The 21,373-nt window shown below is 40.5% G+C and overlaps 1 protein-coding gene across 1 annotated transcript; it reads left to right on the top strand.

Annotated features, from left to right (window-relative positions):
• Positions 1 to 937: 937 nt before the first annotated feature.
• On the top strand, positions 938 to 21,373 carry fam20b (FAM20B glycosaminoglycan xylosylkinase). The gene is made up of 9 exons (XM_037115357.1): positions 938 to 1,165; positions 2,332 to 2,666; positions 3,179 to 3,426; positions 3,512 to 3,598; positions 3,717 to 3,826; positions 10,469 to 10,640; positions 12,700 to 12,891; positions 20,151 to 20,210; positions 20,313 to 21,373. Exons 2-9 carry the CDS (start codon positions 2,538 to 2,540, stop codon positions 20,542 to 20,544), a joined length of 1,230 nt encoding a protein of 409 aa, XP_036971252.1. The 5' UTR covers positions 938 to 1,165; positions 2,332 to 2,537; the 3' UTR covers positions 20,545 to 21,373.

Here is a 21,373-nt window from a genome sequence, read left to right as displayed (position 1 = left end):
GTGAGTAGATTTATTTGATAACTGTAGTCACTTTTCAGATTGTACACTGCATTCATATTATTATTATTATTATTATTATTATTATTATTATTATTATTGGCAGTCAGACTTTAAAACACACATGCACATTTTGATAACCTGAAAAATTCTGACAAATCCATACAGGCTGGGTAATCGGTCAACCCATAGTATACAGTACTCGCATGTAAATATATATTATTTATTTTAAATGGGCACTGTGTAGTTTTGGAGAAGAAATTCAAACTCTTAATTCTAGTATTTACAATATTATCAAGGTAATAAGAGAAACTCAGATATATTAAAAATTCCCTAACTGAATAAACAAGCTTTTCTCAGATTATTGGTCCCGTCAGACTGCAGAGAACATGTGTAGATTTATACACAAATAGTTAGAATTTATAGCAGTCTTAATCTCAAGGGATGGAGGGACAGGGATCCTGGCTGTGGCCCTGATTGCAGATAGCAGCACTGTAAATTAATGTCATATCTAAATGAATGCATTTTTATAAAAAATATAATTAACTATAAATGTAGAATTTATTAATGATGGTTATTATAAAGTGTTACTCATGTCAATAAGTTCTTTTTAGCAAAGAAATGGGTTTAAAATGTTAAAGTCGAAATTGGCAATATTTTTTACTTTCCTTCTGTCAGAATTTGAGTCCAGTTTTTATAAATATTATTTCCTAAGTGATTATTGATCCTGACGGTGTAGAGTTATACTATAGTTAAATGTATAGCAGTCAACTTCTTGGATAGATGGATGGATGGAGCTCAGCATGTGTAAAACCCTGGCTGCAGCCCTGACTGAGGCGAGCAGCTCTGTCAATATGTGTCGCACCTTCATGAACGCCTTGTTGCGCTGTGGGCTCATCCACAGTGCGCCTGCGCCACCTGGCGGCTGCGCGAGGCGCCTACAGGAGGAGGAAGTGTTTCGGAAGTGGACACGGCAGGCCAGAGAGAGAAGGAGCTGGAGGAAAAGGGCGGAGGAGAGGGAGCTACCGGTGGGGGGGAAATCGCGAAAATGACACACCACCGTCACTCCTAGCAGCGGGATAGCTCGCTACATGCACCTGAAACACCGCAGGACTTTACGGACGCCTGGGAGCGACTTTGCGTGCGGTGAACTACACATGACCGTCAGGTAGGTGAGCTCGCTTGGCAGCCAGTGAAAACAACAGACGACGTAGCCGCCGCTGTAGCTAGCCGTCTGCTTTAGCTAACATACACACACACACAGCAAGGTGTTCAGCGGTGTGCTAAGCAGCTAGCTCTGTCGTGAGAGATGTGACCATGTCGCTGCAGATGTCGTGACCTGATACGACAAAATAAGACGGGAATAAACACTGTGTAACGCGTATAAATGGAGGCCCCATTGAGACGTTTTAGCCGTTAAAATGCGGTTACTGCCAGCCAACCGTTTTCTCACTGGTCTCTTTAAAAAAAAAAAAAGGGCAGCAACATCATGAAAGAGCGATTGTGTGGAAGAAGCGGCTGCCTGCGTGGCCGGACATGTCTCGGCTGAGGTGTGTGAAAATCAGCCCAAAGTGTTATTTGCAGTGTGTAAAGCCTGCTAAGGGCTAGCTCGTTGTGCTTATGTCACAGGTTTGATAACCTCACTCCGGGCTGATTGATTGGTTCAGTGAACGTGGCAGTTGTGTTAATTTTGACTGCTCACAACACGCAGAGCTGGGTTGGCATGTAAGGCCCCAGTGTTTCAGTGTCTTGACAGGACAGGCAGGTGAATCCAACAGGAGGCTTTGTAATCAGACGAACACCACCCTGCAAGGTTAAGACCGCCCAGGCAGTGGGGATGTGCAGGGACCACCACCTCAGCTGACCCCCGTCTCTGCACCACAGCAGGACTGCGAGTCCATCATCCTCACTGGAAACCGGCAGGCAGGAGGGAAAGACAGGCATATTACTGAATCAACTGTTAGAGAGGGAGGGGTATTATTAGCTACCTGAAAGAGGTTTGTTTGAGTGCAGTGGATGTGGTCCTACAGGTTTAATATAACCAAGCATACCTGTATGTTTGGCTATAGGTGAGCTGTTTGTGTGTGCACACAGTACAAGTTTTGTGCACAGTGCAGCCTGTGTCATCCTGATGTAGTTACATTGTGCCGGACAGGCTTTAGCTGTGCTGCAGTACTGGGTCATCGTCTCCCCTGAGGGGAAACGAGCGAGAGAGGCAGGAAAATCTATTGTGTATTCTCTCAACATATTATTGACACATCATTTTTTTTTTTTTCATCCCTCCCCTCCCGCCTCCCTCCCATACTTCTCTCATGTTTCATTCGCTCCCTCCAGGTGACTGCCTGTTTGCAAGGATTAAAGGTCCAGGAGGAGGAACGCAGCGAGGCTCCTGTTCTTCAAAGGACTTCATCTGACGGGGACACGTGGGTGGGCAGGAGACGGGGAGTTGCAGGGGCCATGCATCAGGGGTGAGGGGGAATCGCTGCGGGGGACACACACAGCGTCGAGCGAGGAAGGGGTCGGGGCTGCTCGGTGCGGAGATGAAGCTCAAACAGCGCATGGTGGTGCTGTGTGCCGTGCTCCTCCTGCTTGGCCTGGCCAAGATCTTCCTGCTGGATGGAGGCGAGGGCTCGGCAGCCAGCCGGAGGGACCTCAGAGCATTTCGCAAGGTCAGGGTGCCAGGCGACTGTTGTCATCTTCAGTGCTGCCATTTAGAGGACGCACAAGACTCTTAATGCCTTGTTTTCACCAAAGTGTTTTCTGCATAATACTCTTCTAGCTGATACATTACCCATAGTTGATGGAGCAAAACACCAAGAACTGTTTTGTGTTTCCACCTTTTAGATATAGGTGGGGTTAGTAAGGGCCAGGCTTTGTGGGTAACTTTTTCACTTTCACAGTATTAGAGAAACTAATAGCTGTTCTCCGAGGAAAATAAGCTCCCCAGAACACTGTTGGAAGCTAGGACGTTGGTAGAGTCTACCATATATAAACACAGTCAAACAGAATGAAACTGTGTTTAGGCATAAAATAATCAGGCAATGTGAGATCTTTCTATTGTGATTAAAATGTGTTTCCCAAAAACAACAGTGCACCTTTAGTTGGCTATAGCTGAGCATATTTTAGACACGTATGTATTAGTGTAACTACTAACAGCGTTCTTATTATCGACCGCTCACAGATGGAAGCTGGCCTTTCTCTGTCCCGAGGAGCTCGGCTTACCAACACCCTTCAGTCTCCATGGGAGATAGCGAGCCAGTGGGTGGGCCCGAGAGAGGTCTACCCCGAGGAGACCCCAGAGCTGGCTGCTGTGCTCACCTCCTTCAGCACTGCCAGGATAGAACGGGCAGATGTGGGCTATAAGGGCACGCAGCTCAAAGCCCTCCTGGTGCTGGACGGGGGGCAGAAAGTTGTCTTCAAACCCAAGAGGTCAGATTTGTTAACAGTGTGATGACACGCCTTTATTTTATGCATGAGAGCGATTCTTATTTTTGTCCTCTCAACCCTGCCTTAGATATAACCGAGACTACGTGGTTGAAGGCGAGCCCTACGCAGGATACGATAGACACAACGCTGAGGTGGCTGCTTTTCACCTGGACAGGTGTGTAAACATCATTATTGCAGTGTCCCACATTTATGCCCTTTGATCTGATAGCGGCACATATCTACTGTGTGATAATGCTCTGGTATCGTGTCCTGTTGGTCCGTTGTCTGTGCAGGATCCTGGGGTTCAGGAGAGCGCCTCTAGCGGTAGGGAGATATGTCAACCTGCGGACAGAGATTAAACCTGTGGCCACAGACCAGCTGCTGAGCACTTTCCTCATGCAGGGTCAGTATCTGTCCGCTCTCGTCTTTGCTCACTCTTCTCGGATACATTTTCTCTTATGTGTGTGTGTTTTCAGACATCTCAGAGTGAGAGAGTGGCGTTATTGTTTGAATGATTTCTCTTTCTTTTGACTCATACGTCGACTTTTATCTCTGAGCCTGATCTCAGCTGTCACTCTCTCTGTCTCACGCAACTTTCCTTTATTTAAATTGGCTTTCTCAGTCAGCCCTCTAGACAAAGTTATGCCCTGCGAGCACTGTTTGATCAGGGTGTGGCTCGGTGCTTTCAACAGACGTGTTTCTCAGAGCTCTTCTGTAAATCCATACAAGAGATGTGTAACACTTTATAATATTCAGCATTTTAGAATTTGTTAACAGTGAAATCACAATTAACTTATTTAATTAAAAATGTATTTACCATTTATTATTGATGGTTATTATGAAGCATTACCAAGAGGAGTATTAATACCATACCTTCTCTTGTGGATTTATTTCTGTCATAAATAAATGGATGAAAATGTATTCAACAACCTGGCAACCTTTGTTGAAAGGAAACATAAAGGTCAGTCTTACCAGTCTTTGGAAAAAACGCTAAATCTGTGAAAACACTGTCATGTCTTTTACTGGCTTTGAGTTGTTGTGTGGGAAAATAACCATTATGATGTCATGGGAAGTTATTATTTTCTCACCTTGGCCTCAGAGATGACACCTATTACTTAAAGTCTACATCAAACTGGGAGGGCACGAGGCTATAAAAACATGGGCATCTGCTTGTTACAGAGGCTTAAATGATGAGATGGTTTGAGTTTGACTCTCTTATCTGTCTCTTGTGAGTTCCAACTTCATGGTATTGCATCACTGGAATGTCCCTGAAAAACTGTCGGGGATGGATTCAGTTATTTCATCATGTTTGAAGCCACAAGCTGTTATTAGAGCAGGCAATTTGACTAGACAAATTGTGTCTTTTTTTCTCTACTGTTTGTACAGTTTTAGCTTTAATATTCCGGGGTGTGTTTGGCCATTATGTGTAATGATGCAAATCGAGCTGTGCTACTGTATTGCAGTTGAATTTTCATAGTATTTTTGCATCAATGTGATGATGTACTTTCAGTGGGCAGGAACTGATGTTTAATTTGTTTCTGTCCCTGAATGTTTTCTCACTTAATTGTCCAAAAAATTGCGCTGCTTTATTAGAAATGTATTGATAACGGATTATGAGTAACATTAAAGAATGATAAAAGATATTACTGACATCACCCACTTCTAGCTTTCATTAAAGATCAATTTATGATGGACTCATAAGAGTATTACAATCGATGCAGCAGAACATGAGATTGGCCTTTATATGGCTTTATTGATAGAACAACTTAAGAGGTGACAGGAAACAGGATAAGAGAGAGGGATGTGACACGCAGCAAAGGGCCCCAGGCCGAGCCCAGGGCTGCTGCTGCGAGGACTAAGCCAAACTAAACAGAGCTTAACGGTGCCCCAAGATTACCATGTTGTTTAACCTCAGTACATATTGCAGCGCATATCGCAACACTCATTGACTTTGTATGTAATGAGCTCGTCCAGTGGGAAGCCTAGATATTTATAATATAGATCCGCACTGTTGAACCAAAAAACACATGACCTATTTTCAGTGATTTTATTTTAAATATACTATTGTGTTTTGTGTTGATTTACTATTTGACTCCATTTAAAGCACCATTCTGTTGTTGTTTTGTTTTGTTTTTTAATGTTCATCAGTCAAACTGCGTTACTGGATCATATCTGGATTATTATAACACATTGAGACGGTGAACTCCAAAGCAAGAAGCATTACCCTGAAGTACCATATCATTAGCAATAATGGCCACAAAAAGCCACAAAAGGCTTACCACATATGTAGTAGTACTTCCCAAGAAGTAAAAACGGGCTTTGATGTGTAAAATGGGTGAATTCCCCTTTAAAGCAGCGGCTTAACTTACTTTCCACTTATTCAGCAAACGGCAAAGACCGTTTTATGTATCGTGAACTGCATCAATTAGTCTAAAAATTAACTAAGACAAACCATTACTGATCCCCACAGGAGTACAGATATATACAGAAAAGTAAATTGTATAGAAACATAAAAGAAAGAAATGGCATCTCTAATAGAGCAACTAAATGTAAGCAGAATACAAAAGCAATGTGATGGCTACAGCTTACAGTTGGCTGCAGTTTCATGTCTTACAGGATGGTGAATGTGATTCTTTGGGGTTTTGGACTGTTGGTTTTGGTTTGTTTGTTTTAAACGTTTGTTTTCTTTCATTTGTTTCTGATTTTCTTCAAAAATTCATGTAAGAACTTCTCAAATTCTAAATCTCTGCTCCAAATCTTTGTTTGGCTGATAAATTATTTCTTTGTCTTCATTTGATTAATGAAATTTAGTTCTAAGGGCCCAGTGTAAAAAAAGGCTTAAAAAAACTCATAAGTTTTTAACATAGTATCGGCGTTAAAAATTCCAGTATTGTAAAAACAGGAACTCCAACTAATTTGAGGTTTGTTTTTTTTTTTTTACATTGGGCCCTTGGATATAGTATACTGCTAGCACTGAATTTACAGCAATGCCTTTGTACTGTGAGTTATTTAAAATGGCATCTAAATTAATTTACTTCTGGAACATGCAGGACTTTGTAGGCAGCAGTGCACGTGTCAGTCAAAAATGCAGCTCGTAGTGGAGTATTGATACTGTGAAAAAACAGTATTGAAAACATTTCATCTGTATCTGTATTTCTGTTCTTTTGACAGCACTATTTGTATAACTATAATACTTTTTGCAGGGTCCCAATGAATAAATACACAGTTTAATTTTTTTTGAGAAAATCTGCATAAAGAAAAGGGAAAAGATTTGAGCTTGTTCATTTGCTCCACTTCCAGTTATTCCATATCATTGTTGTGGTAGGAAGGGAAAATTAGTCAAACGCAAAGGTGTGACCAGACAAACTGGATCACTGTGTTGAGCCTGTGGAGACCGATGGAACTATTGCAAATTCAGTTATTCACCACAGTCTAGTATTTAGATTAATGTTTTAATGATAAAAGATTAGTGTTGTGTTAATAAAAAATCCTCAGCAGTCAGAATGAGGTTTTTTACAGTTAAAGGTCAACATGAGGCCACTGCTAACCTATACTACCTCACATTTTCTATTGTTGGCTCATGTTTTCGTAATTGTATCACAGGGTGGTTTTCACCGCATCATATTACAGATATATTTCAGTGTTTTCTGTCGGATTTACCAGCTGTTCAGGTGACGCATGTGTTTCGTGTACTGTAAGCTACCTGTTTAAAGTCATCACTTACCGCCAACCAGTGTTCACCGTGCTGCAACCTTTGCATTTTGTCTTTGCAATTGTGGTTTACAGCCGCTTGACACTATGACACCCACCGCCACAGTGGCATATGCAGCTACACAGATGTGTCATTTGATTCTCCACAGAAGTATTAAGAAAAGGTTGCCTTCACCTAATAGAAAAGACCCCTTCTCTTAGATGCATCTAGTCATATGTAAAGTTTTGCTTTTGTTTGTTCGGTTTTTGAGTGTGCGATAATGACATTATCTCGACATTTGTTGAAAAGGTCAGAACAGGACAATTAAAAATTTGACAACCATGGTCTTTGATGGTTTACACAGAAACATCAGACCATCCCTGTCAAAAGTTTTAAGTCGCACTACTAAAATGGCCTGTTGTGAAGATTGTCCACAGTGCAGTTGTTGTAAGAAATTAATCTTTTTATAACATGGGTGAACCAAACCTGTAAAGCTGCGTTATCAACTAGGGCCACTGCCTAATGGAGTTGTTGAATTAACAGCACCACAGACTCCAGCATTTTAAATGATCATTATCACGATTTAGAAAGTCTTAAAACTGAACATTCAAAGTTTAACAAATGGGATATTTAATGCAGCACTGGTTTCTCAGTTTGCTGTACATCACACCAGGATCCTCTCAGCCTAAAATGAACTTGACCAGCGGAGACTCTGCTGTCTCAGCTCATTTAAAGATGGGCACCTCTAAAAAAACATCATGATGGTTTAGGCAAGAGGGGAGACTCTCCCATCAGTATGTAGCCTCGGACCTCATAGCTGCTTTCCGCCTTTATTTTGTTTAGAGCCTGACCGATAAAGGATTTTTAAGGCGGATACGATACAAATATTTGGTGATTTAAAAATCCAATGTTCCGATATATCGGCCGATATATATGAAATATATCAAAAGATCAAATGTACAGTTTTTGCAAAAAAGTGCAAACCAAAAAATTATTGTCTGTGCTTGAGTCAGGTTACATAAGGGGGGGGGTGTCTGACTCTCTTAGTGAGGCGTTATAGAGTTTAAGGACCACAGGCAGGAATGATTTCCTGTGGTGTACCTGGGTAAGAGGAGTCTTCCGCTGAATGTGCTCATCTTCTGGGCCAGTGTGTCATAGAGAGGGTGTGTGACATTATCCAAGATGGATTGAAGCCTTGACAGCATCCTCCTCTCTGCCACTGTCGTTAGAGTGTCCAGCTCCTCCCCCATTACATTACTGGCTCTCCTGATCAGTTTGTTTAGTCTGTTGTTATCTGTGACCTTCAGCTCACTGCTGAAGAAGATTGCGCTGGCCAAAACAGTTGCACATAAATTGCATATAAAAATTGACAGCAGTAATGCGCATAGATGACAAACAGCCATCGATATTGCACACAATTTACACACCAGGAGCTGGTGGTTTTCTAGACAAAGTTTTTGAATGACTGAAAAATTACTACCCCCCCCCCCCCCCCCCCCCCATGTGTTCTCATGGGCCGTAAAAAATGCACAACTGGGCTGTGTCGCTGGCGTCTGTAGACTTGTCTAATTGAAATGAGAAACACTCGCAGTCTGCAGTGTCTCACCGAAGCTTCTGTGTCAGATTACTTCACATCGCTGTGTAACTGTACTTCATAATAGCTGAAGAGCTTTCATTGATGATAATATATCTGGTTTGTTTTAAAAAGGAGTTAGTCGCCTCAACGAATGGCTATCATCTTAGCACTTAATAAAGTGAAACAAACAAAACAAAGAATAAATGTATCGCCTGTCAGTCTGCATGGAGAGAATAGCACTGTCCATATAAATAAACTTGCGTCTGGAGGCTCCCTGCACAAAGCGGGGGGGCGACTCAGGAGACCAAAATATCCAGTCCCAGCAATGGAGCCTGGGATGAAGTGACAGCAGATGTCCTGCGTTGAACACCTGAAGACCCTGCCCAACATCGCTGCGAGCTGGGGAGACCACAGCAGCAGAGCACAGCGACAAAGGAGCCAGGCAGTGAATGACCCCAAGGTTGTGGTAGAGGGAGGACCAATGGAGCAATGATGGACAGCCCACAGAGTATTGAGTAGTCGGTTTGAAAGTTAGTGTTGTTAGGCGAACAGCTGATCGGTGGCGAGTCAGTGTCGTACTTTTTTATGAACAGTTCGAAAGTGCCTCTCAACATTCCCCTTCTTCAGAATAGCAATGGTAGTTGGTAGTGGTAATGGTAGTGACAAATCAGACAAATGCACATTTTTTTTTTGGATCCCCTCTTTTGTTGTTCAATTGAAGCCGCTAACCAGGACACTTAGCTCGCTTTTGTTTTGCAGTAGCTAGCGCGTTTGCGCATGCATGGTGACCCGAGACATGTGACCCTACAAGAAGAGATCTCAGACTGGCCATCCTGTACGACAATCAGGTGGCATAGACTCGACCTGTTGTAGAGTGCCCTCTGGTGGACGCCAACACTCATAACATGGTCGGAGTGAGCACAGATAAAGTGTGTGTGTGTGTGTGTGTGTGTGTGTGTGTGTGTGTCTCTCTATCTATCTATCTATCTATCTATCTATCTATCTATCTATCTATCTGTCTATCTGTCTATCTATCTACCTGTATCTGTATCTATATGTATCCTACTATTTGTAACTGATCAGAATTAGAATTCCTTAATTGTCCCGCAAACACTGCCCACTGCTTTAAATCCTACTCTCATTGACACTTAGCTAAGTGTGATGAGCTAGTCGCCAGGTATATCTAAAAGATGTAGACAATTTCTGTGTTCCTTTTTTCTTTTTTTAAAGTAGCTGCCCAGTGTTAACACAAGTAAGCCACCTGCTGAACTGACTTAGAGTAGTGGTCTTTATTTGTTACTTACTTGTCTGTTACTGTTATGATTATAATGATGATGATTATTATTATTAAAATGATTGTTAATTACTTTGTAACGTGGAAGGAATAAACCAGATTCTGTGGATACTTCTGTATCGCTTGCCAAACAGCAGCCGGGTGAACACTCTGTTCCCTCAGTGAATATTTTTACTACTATTGTTTTTCTTTAGTGAGCTACTGTTTGCTCTGCTTAACATCTTTTTGTGCACTCACGTGTAGTTTTTTTTAAGACAAAATCTGGATATGTTGATGCAAAACACAAGTGTATTCTGTGTGTGTTTGAATCATTATCTGCTAAAAACACTTGTCACACACTTTCTGTTCCCTCTTTTTTGCTCTTTACACACTCTTACTGATTTTGTTTCCTGGAAGGATCTTAGCAGATGCCCTCATGCTGTACATCCTCAAGACTACACAAGTGGAGTTATTTTCATGTGTACCTATTACTTTCTCCCTCCAGGTAATAATACATGCTTCTACGGAAAGTGTTATTACTGTCGGGAGAGCGAGCCTGCTTGTGCGGAGGGAGAGATAATGGAGGGATCATTAACCCTTTGGCTGCCAGACGTCTGGCCGTTGCAAAAGCACAGACACCCCTGGGGACGCACATACAGAGAGGGGAAACTGGCCAGGTGGGTGCTGAGTTTGAATGGAAAAAAGGTCTCTGTAGGGAAAATCCCACTGAATTATCATTATTATTATTATTATTGAAGTTTATCAGAAGGAAATGGAAATGTTTCTGTGCTGATACTGAGCGTCAGCTCCTCCTTTTAATGATGGTATTTTTAGCTAAGTGGTTGTAAAGGAGACTAGCCTTTCAGTAATTACACTCCACCTACTCCTTTATTCTGAGAAAAGCTTCAAGGGGTTATCTTATCATTTGATGCCTGGCTTAGTAGTGATGTCCATCACACTATGTTGTGGTGTGGGAACCAGAGTCAGTATTTCCATATATGCAAATAAAAGTTGCTACAGGTTTGATTCCCAGAAGCAAATTAACACCCTAATTTTCAAATTTAAATAATGAAAACAGCATTGAGTTCAGTTCGTAGCAGTGAGAAGAAAACATTTATCTGATTTCATAGATTTTGAGCCCCCCTTAAATTTAAATGCCTGTTACCTGCCTATTTTCTAGCCCTAACATAGCCTTTTAGTCAGTGTACAGCAGGTCAACTGAACATGTGAAAATATGAAATCTGTCTACAGAGAAGCATGCAGTGCAACATTCATGATGAAAACAGTTTGCAATAATAAATGACTGGCACTTTGATATTTACTTGAGTTTAAGTGAGGCTTTTCTTTCAAGTACAAGTAAATTCGTAGTTTTCACTTAACTGGTACTAAATGTGATGGTTCCCTCCAGGAATGTTAATGGAAATTACAGACTTACAAAATGAATGATAAGCAATTATGTGTAACTGCTAAGTATCATTAAAGAGCTACACTGAGCTGACAGGGCAGGTTTCTGTGCAACATTTTTTTAACAAGGAAAACTACCATGTCATCAAATCATCATTAAGCTTGCTCAGAAATTTCTCCCAAAGTCTGAGCTAAGATTAGTTAAAATCCAGTCAATGAGCATCTCTTAAGCAAAACCAAAGAATTTCTGCACTGTCAGAAAACCGCCTCAGGAAAGCTCATCTGCTAGCTCGCCATCCTTACGATGGTCTTGACTAGGCATTTGATGATTTGAAAAGTTCATGTCGCATACTGGAGTTAAAACTCTTTAAAATGGCGCTTAAACATACTTAGAATCACACTACCTTAGATTTTTCTAAGAAACACATTTTTATCGAGAGGTAAACTGAAACAAGTCCAGTTGCCTACAATACAGCACCTAGACATTTGTATTGATTCACAGATCACACATCTTGTGACAAATGAGAATAAATCAAGAAATCCATTCAGGACAGTTCTATGTCAAGCAGGAAAGTTTTCTTGATGTCAGTCTTTCACGATGATCAACTTGAGTGTTTTTTTAAAAATATATATATTTTATTCCAATCTGCGATGAAATCGTATGTGGTCAGATCCCTAGTCCTGTCTGACTGAGCTTCATTTAATTCTGTCAAATGAAAATGTGCGTAATGGCTCATTTTGAATGTTCTGTGCAGAGCTGCTTTAATATGGATCCAGTGGGAGTGTCAGCACATTATATTGACATCATTAGAGAGAATTTGCCTTGATCGTGACAATTCACGATTGTGCAGTGTTCATGAAATGTGAATCAAAAGCTGACTTTACGGAATATCTGAGGAGCAACTTCGAACAAAGTTTCCATTCAGTCTGATTCATCGTGTTTTCATTGAGGACAGTGCATCTGCTGGGTTGAAGCTGAATATGTGTGACGACTATCTCAGCAGTGATATTACTCCCCCACTGAGCACACTAACCCTAATGTAGCCAGATTTTCCCTCATGCAGAAGTTCAGCTTAAGTTCAAAGTACAGAAATGTTAGTTTGTATGAGATTACAAAACTATGTGAGATAGGATCCTAGAGTTGTTTTAGTTTTTCCCAACAACAGTATCTGTTGTATTGAAGTCCTGTTGGTAATACAAGACTGTGGGAAAAAAACATACAAACATAATTACCTTAAGATAATCAATACCTTGGCCTTCTCTGCTGAGTGTGGGGAACTGGTTGTAATAATAGTGTGTGTGTGTGTGTGTGTGTTTGTGTGTGTGTCCCAGATGGGAGTATGATGAGAGCTACTGCGAAGCGGTGAAGAAAATGCCTCCATATGATGCCGGTCCGAGGCTGCTTGACGTGATTGACACAGCCATATTCGATTATCTCATTGGGAACGCAGATCGGCATCACTACGAGAGTTTTCAGGATGATGGCGGCGCCAGCATGGTCATCCTGCTCGACAACGCAAAGAGGTGAGTCACTGAGGAATATGTGGAACTGGTTGTGAAATAGTTTGGATTGCACACGCGTGGGTTATGTCAGCCTGAACACACTAGACAGAAGACAGGATGGAGCCTTAACTGTTTAGTGGCTGATTTATCCTTTATACTTCAGCCACTGATAAAGTTACAAGCACCATAACCAGCTAACACCAATAATAAAGTAATAATCCTCTTATTACAAATGCTACTTTCAGTAGGCTTTATAACACTCATATCAATACCAATACTACCAACATCAAAGACCCACCAACCACGTGGCATGTGATATGTTTGAGTGAGGCGATAACACGTGAGTTTCTTAAGAGAAGCTTCAGGCTACAATTTATAAACTACACAAAGTGATATTCATGAGCAGAAACAGGATTATAGACTGTATGTGCTATCACTTCCTATTTGCCGTTAACAATATTAATCAAATGTAGGTTCAGGCTAAGTGGACCAGTTATCGCAGGACAGAGGCGCTGTTCAAACATCTCCATGTGCAGGTGTGAACGCACCCAAGACACACTGAGATGTGAGCACTCACTATTAAGAAATTCATCTGCCAGGATATGCAACTCACCATTTTTTTCGTAACCTTAGTTTCCCAGACTCCTTTATGAAATCACTCAGTTTTAGACTTGTTGTGTGAGAGGGAACTTTTGACGTTTGGTGAAACGCTGTCTATAGTTTCTTAATTATCCTTGTACATTTGGTTTTAGATACAATACATTAAGTTTTTTGTAAAATATATATACATATACATACACACACACACACACACAGACACACAATTACAAGTGGTCAGTTACAAGACACATGTGGAGACGTATTGTAATGCCTGATGTACTTAGATCTGTCCTCTTGTGATCGGATCACACAAGATGTAGCTTGCGTTGGTGGTCAACAAGCTCAGAGAGATGAGTGGTCCCGCAGATTATGAAGGGCATCGCAGTGCATATGACTCAACTGGACACCCAGACAGACAAGAAGAGCTACAAGCTCACTATTGATGATCTCATCTGGAGAGAGGGTTAGAACATTCACTGTTGCCAAGAAGCGAAGGGTCGTGTGAGTGTGCTAAGCTGTGTATGAAAACTTTGTGTGTCCCTTTTGTACGCGTGTCTGTGGCAGCAGCGGCCGGTGCAAACTGTATGTTGTCCTTAAACATCTGTGTTTAGAGGCTTCACTTTATCTGCATCTGGATTGGTGATGTTTTACTTTATCATTGATTCTGTGAGAAATGTCAGGGTATTTACAGCATGTATCTTCCTTATCACGAGAAAGGAACATTTATATTGTTTTTTTTAATTCAAGAGTAGCATCACATAGCATCACATATACTTCTTGTTTATGCATCCTTTAACAAGTAATTTAACGTTGTCTTTTTTCTTATTAATATTTTGATAACAACACATACACATACACATACACATACACATACGCAACAACAACAAAAAAATAATAAAACAACACAAACAAACCAACAAAAAGAATGGGGGGGGGGTGTCAGTACATACGTATATCAGTTCTTCACAGCATATGGATCCTCATGTTTCCTGGAGACAAGATTTAAAAAAACTGTACAGTACCTTTCCTGACAGCAGTTCCCCTTAATTCGTTTTCTAAATCTTTTTCATTCCCTATCTCTTTGGAGAGTAAAGGTTTCATGACAGATTTTATTTGTAGATAGGACCGAAATTCTGTATCTTTCAGTCCAAATTGTAATTTAAAGTAATTAAACCGGATCATTTTGCCATCACTAATTACTCGGCCAAACTGACTTATATAATGCTGTTGCCATACTTTATTCTTAAGACGTTTACCTCCTGCGGTAAACAAGGGATTATTCCACATTGGTCATGTTGGTAAAGATCTTCCACTAAAGTTCAAACGCTTCTGGAGAAATTTGACTCCATCATATGAGAGATGTAAAACTGGGTTATTAATTCTGGAAATGGCTTTGGGATTATACTGTTAACTGTTAAGGTTATACCTTTGTTATAAGCATTAAAAATATTTTCCTCAAGCCACTCCCAACTGCCAATCTCTCTATCGCTGGCATAGGCCAACTGCAGGGGATATCTAGAGTTAAATGCTTTATAATATTGGTATATATCTGGAAGTCCTAATCCTCCTTTAATTCTTGGGTTGTTTAATTTTTTTATTACTAATCCTAGGTTTTTGTCAATCCAAAGAAAACCAGAAAATAACTTTGTTAAACCAGCAATTTAACATCTTCTGAATAATATTTCCTAGAGAACACAACACATGATATTTTCCCATTATCATATCTAAAGTATGATTTTTATTTTCATTTTCAGTTACAGTTTGTCTGATTTTCCAGAATGCCCATCTTTTTCAAGAACTTTATTGTCACTGAAACTACTACTTTATAACTGACTCATGGTGAACAGCTACTTCCATGAAGTGAGAACATTTAGCCGTTAAGTCTATTTTTTTTTATGTGATCAGAACCAGCAGTGGAAACTTTGCTGCCCTTCTTGTTAACATTTTTCAAGAATGAATCACAGTTGGCAGGATGAGGCTGATTGAGGTTATCATAGAATGGCTTAGTGGATAACACTGATTTCTTGATACCGTTTGCATATGTTGAATGAACAACTGCCAGTTAAGTTTTCACTGTAGTGGCTTCATTTAGTTTTCTTTATATTTAAGTTCAGCCAGAAAGCATCAGAATCATGTTCACTGCTCTCAAGATTGGATTCAGTGGGTCACCAATAAAATGTGTGATTTCTAAAGAATTGTAGTGTGTTAAACAGGAGTTTGATGGTTTATTGTTATTATCATGATTATATTCATGTATGTCGTGAATGTATCTCAAAAACATTCACGACATCTAAATCCTAGATTTGAAAACAAAACAATGACATGTCTGCGGCTGTCCCCTGAAAGTTCATGAGCCAGTCAGTTGGAGACTGTTTTTGTCAGACAGTACAGTACAGTACAAAAAAAAAAAAAACACAGGATAAAACTTAACTTAAACTTAAAAATAATCAGGGATAACAACGAATAATCCATGCACATTGGGACAGGTGGTGTCGGGGTGTGCCACGTATACGTAATCAGGGCAACACCCTCTACATGTTTGAGCAATTTGGAGTAGATGGCAAATTGAATGTGGAAGTTATAATGACTTGACGGTTTTATGGCAAAGCATCAAAATGGACTGCACCACCACGGCCACCAGGTGTGACATAGGTCAAAGCTTTTGATGGCCTAGGAGGAGTTAGAAAACGTATGTTTTTCAGTTTTGGCGATTTTGCAAAGGGAAATTTTCCACGGAAGTTGGCATGGCCTACATGACACAATTAAGCGGAAATTAGGGAACACATGGATATAAGGTTTAAAAATGTGGGCCATATTATGTGGTGTTTTGCACCACCTGCTGCTTTATTTTTGGACTGTGAGTTACAGTGGCCAGTTTATACAACGCCTGTGAATTTCACTGATATAATAGTTATGTTGTGGGCACAATGGCAAATACTAAATTAGACTGCCACCAGAGCGCCACCTAGTGGCAGATTGGTAACAGTTTTGTCAGCTGTCCTCGGAAGGGCATTGGCTAAAATTTTACCAAGTTTTGTCTTAATCCGACCAACTGATGTGGAGATACAAAATACTTCAGTTTAAACAGCACCACCCGGTGGTCTCAGGCAAAATTTTGCACAGAGCCTCAGTTGCTCATGGGGAAGTAGTCACCTGAGTTTCATGTCACTGAGTTAGGCCAGTGTGGAGATATGCAACACTTTGTGTTTTGAGCAAAATGTTCAGGAAGTTGTTATTTAATAACTTGAGTATTGTTTGGAATATCAAAATTCTTTTAATAACTTTTTGTCAGGAGAATCCACAAAGTTTCAAATGCAAATCAGTGAAATTGCCTGGGAGGAGATTTGTAACATTTCATGCATTTTTTTGGAAAAACGTTAGGCGGAAATGGGCGTGGCCAATACCACGAGATTCAGCACAGTTTAGTGAACGTGAAGGTTTTTGAATGTCTGACAAAGTTTGAGTCATAAGCCAAAAACCACTTTTGTTGATTATAGCGCCACCTAGTGGTGGAAATTGAGGACGGCAATAGATTATGACATTTTTCGGCAGGTGTGACAAATATTCCAAGTTTGGTGAGTTTTGGGGCATGTTCGGGCAGTGAAATCATTGATGAAAAAGATGAAAAAGTGGTCATTCAAAAAACAATAGGCACCTGAAACGGTAAAACAGGCTTTTGTCACGAAAGTGTCCGCAAGCTAAAAAAAACACGTTCCTATTGGTGGAAACCAACCAATCACAAAATTATATGGCAAACCACGTTATTAGGTTGCTGAGAAAGAGGGGAAGTTGTGGGAAGGACGGGGGTGGAAGAGTGACAGCAGCAGTGAGAGTGAGAGAGAGCGAGTTTTTAGAGTTGAGAGAGATTTGTGACGTTTAGCATGTTTGGAGTGTATAGGTAGTGTGTTATGTAGTCTTTGGTGTAGTGTGTTTAGTGAAGTCGTTCTTTGTTTTGTGAGTCAGAACAATGAGGAGACTGTTGAATGTGGAACAGGCAGGAGAGCTGAGGGAGACCTGAGCCTGAGGCATTGCCTGCATTTAAATGTAAATAGTTAGATATAACTTTGTAAATTTCAAAAACGTATGCATCAATTTAGCAAACAACAATTTGTATTTGTATTTTAAGTAATGAAAATGGTTTGTTAAACATATTTGTGGTTTTCACAGTGAAAAGTCTAACTTTTTCCTTCTCGGATTTTAAGTTTTTTTGTGATTTTAGGTCCATTGTGTTAATGCAGTATGTCAAAATAAAACTGAAGAGACACACATGTGAGGTTGTGCTGAAAATGACACCAAACAAGGCAAAGTAAATAGTTTTTAAGGTGAAATGTAAAGGTAAAATCAGATTGCTATGTGCCTGATTGATAAATGTATTCTTTGATTTTGAAATAGTAGCCTTATAATATTGTTACTTAGCCTCTCTGAAATGTTATTAACAGTATTAACTGTCTGTAGTAGTAACAGTAGAATGTTTTTCACAGTTACCCTGCAATTGATCGCGTTGTCCTACATTTCCATCTATGTGCATGGTGACATGTTAAGTAGCGGTGTGCACTGGAAAATAGGGTTCCCCGAAAGCCACTTTGTAATTCGAAACCTGAAGGGAACCGTACTGTTATGATAGCTGCTGCATAAGTTTAAAAAACAATCCAATTGACCCACATGTGGTCAGCTGATGAGAGAAGCTGTGATTCTAAGCTGACAGGAGAGCTGCTCCATGGTGCGCTGGGATTTTATAATCGAACTATGAGCAGGATGCACAGTTTTAACTTTCTTTGATTGTGCGGAAATCTGATGTTTTCACATCTCAGATGAGAGACAAAGACATTAAAATGCTAGACCAAGGCAGCGGGTAACACATAGGCTAATATTTAAATCTTTTTATTGAACAGCAAAATCAAATTCACCAACAAACCCAATGCAATTGTTAATTTCTGTGGCTTTAAAACAGTGCGTGAGTACAGAATCTATCCGAGCTGATTATTCTTTACAATGGCTGAGTGAGCTTGTTCACCGATACCAATATTGCAACTTCGATTGTTTAAATCTGGGTCTAGACGATGGGTCTTGTTTCAGAAGAAAGTATGATGTCACAATGATTAAGATGTGCACACAGTGTGCAGATGGTCAGAAGCAGTGACAACCAGATTTCTTCTCTGTCTTCATGGCGAGGTCTTTTTATAATTATTTCAGCACAGATTTGTTGTTCACAATGCAGCATTCTGAAGAGTAAAATATGCTGCATCCCTTAGACATGAGGATAGTGAGGTCATTGCGTCCTTGTGTCAGAGAAACGGGATGTGTACCCATCAACATCACTGCATTCACAACCTGCCTGTGTCGCAGTATTCTAACACAATGGGGCTTTCAATGGAACAACTGACCAACGGATGCCATCAGTCTCCTACCAACTAGTCATGACTCCTCCCAAGTCATGCCTGTTTGTTTGGGAGGTTATTCCATCAGACAGGCTATTGTCGTCTGCGTAAATTATGCTGAAAAGTAATCAGTGAATCATACCCACGACCCAGACACCACCATAAGGGTTACCCAGGACGAGTTAGATGTCACAGCACTTAAGTAAACCTTGCAACCCATGTGTTCGGTTAAGGAAGTGCAGAAAAATATTTAAATATATATATTTTTTGATGAAAAAAAAAACGATAGATGATAGAAGCAGCTAAGGAGTGAGCCACCCAGCTTCCTTCTTCTGGAGTTGCACATGTGCAATACTGATGGTGCACTGGAGAGAAAATGGCGCTAGCTAGTTGTTTTTAACTGAAGATTTCAGTTGTCCTTTCTTTGTTGTTTATTTGATAATTGCTAGAAAATTTATTTCTGGCCTAGTTGCCCAACCAGGCAGCTGAAAAAAGAAAATATTACGATGAAAAACATCTGATAGTGTCCTTGTCTTTATTCTAGAGGAAACAGAAGGCCTTGTTCCACCTCATAGTTAAAAATAATCCTTGTTAGTAAGAAACAAGCGTCCGGTCTAACTGAGAGACAGAATGAATGCATTCCAATTTTAAAGGGACTGCGGCTGAGGCCAGTGGGTGTAGATGAGGAACAGCTGGTACCGTAAAAAGATGCTTTGTTGTGTGAGCAACTTGGATGTCATTAAATATGATGCAGGAGAAAATAAGTATGTAACTAATGTTGGAAAATAGTTGTGGTTTAGAGGAAGTGGCAGCACTTTTTTGAGATGACAGAAGATTCTAACACTTGAACTTTGATAGATGCAGTTTGAGTTACTGAGCCAAATTTCATGATGATAAATTAACAATTCATAACAATCATAAATCAAATTTCAGGACTTATTTTACATTCTGAAACCAGAATTTATATTTAAAAAGAAAATGCTTACTAATAATAATGTGGATTCTTACTTTATGGCCTGCTTGATCTCAGTCTGCTGCAAAGTCAGTTTGGGAGGTAGTTGACAGGTTTGTGGTTTGTGCAGCTCAGAGGGACTTTCCCTTCTAGTTCCGTTGACTTTGCCGTGTGTGTGTGTCGTAAAAAAAAACCTTGCGTTTGAATGTGAGGCTCTCTAAAGTGCCATGATCAATAGAGTGAGGCTAATGCATTTTGATGTCTTAAGGCTTCCGGCTTCACTTACTTTAGTTTTTAACTGTAACTTTTTTTAATGTTTTGCTTTTTTTCTGTCATTTTTCTGTGTGCAGCTTTGGGAACGCAGCTCTGGACGAGCGAAGTATCCTCGCACCACTCTATCAGTGCTGCATGTGAGTACTCAATTCTAAAACTCATCAAGTTCTGGTGGGTACATTTTTTTATCAACATCATTGCTTTACTATATAATATCTCTTGCGTTACGTCTCTGTCAGGGTTCGCGTGTCCACGTGGAACAGGTTAAACCTGCTGAGAAGCGGAGCCCTGAGTTCAGCTATGCGGCAGGCGTTGGCATTCGACCCCATCCACCCCGTTCTAGCTGAGCCCCATCTCGCAGCCCTGGACAGGCGTCTGTCTGGAGTCATAGCAACTGTCAAGCAGTGTATGGAGGCACAGGGCCCTGACAACACTCTAATAGAGGACCGAATGAACCTCCCACATCCCTAGAAAACAAGGGACAGGAGAAAAATTAGGATAAGGAACAGCCTTAACTTCCTGAGCCTGGAGAAGAGTGAGTAAAAAGGAATCGACAGGGTGGAACAATAACTGTGAATTTCTTCACCCTTTGTCATTTCCTTGTTTGTCACTCTAATAAGACTGGAGTGGTTCTCTAAAACTGGATTAAAAATGGCGTCACCTTCAACTATATAAACACTCTCTCAGGACTGTTGTACACTATAGGACAGTATCTGCTGTAAGAACCCATCCATCTACTACTACTGGTTATAAAGACACTCCTGCCTTGTGCCAAATTCTCCAACCCAGTCCAGCACTTAGGAGTTGACTAAGGAGGAAGGCTGGAGCTCGGGGAGATGTAGACACTCAAAGGAGCAGGAAGGGAAGGTACAAATGAGCCAAAAACGTCTTGATGCAAGATGCCGTGTTTCAGGCTGTCTGGAGCTTACAGTCCAAGAAACTGAAATACAGATTCTTGTTGAATTAACAGGACATTAATTCCATTTTAAAAATGAAAATGCTCTTTTTTTCCCCCTTGAACTGAGACTGGAAGGAAAAGACAATGAGCTCAGCCCTGACGATCTTTGTGTACATATTTAACTAAGTAGTGACATAGAACTATGAGAAGAGGGACTGTAAATGTGTGGATTATAATATTAAATAAGCCTAAGGGTGCTTGTGTGGGTGTGTGTGTATGGAAGAGTGCCATATTGTGCCGCAAATAAGGAAGCTACTGACATGAAAGACTTGAAGTGAGGGGACACAGAGATCAGATGTGTGGGTTTATCTTCAGCATTAAACTATGATCTGTTTAAATGTG

The sequence above is a fragment of the Acanthopagrus latus genome, chromosome 11 (genome assembly GCF_904848185.1).
Source record: "Acanthopagrus latus isolate v.2019 chromosome 11, fAcaLat1.1, whole genome shotgun sequence".
Taxonomy (NCBI): domain Eukaryota; kingdom Metazoa; phylum Chordata; class Actinopteri; order Spariformes; family Sparidae; genus Acanthopagrus; species Acanthopagrus latus.
Note: the sequence above shows the minus strand (reverse complement) of the source record. Positions and strands in the feature narration are given on the sequence as shown.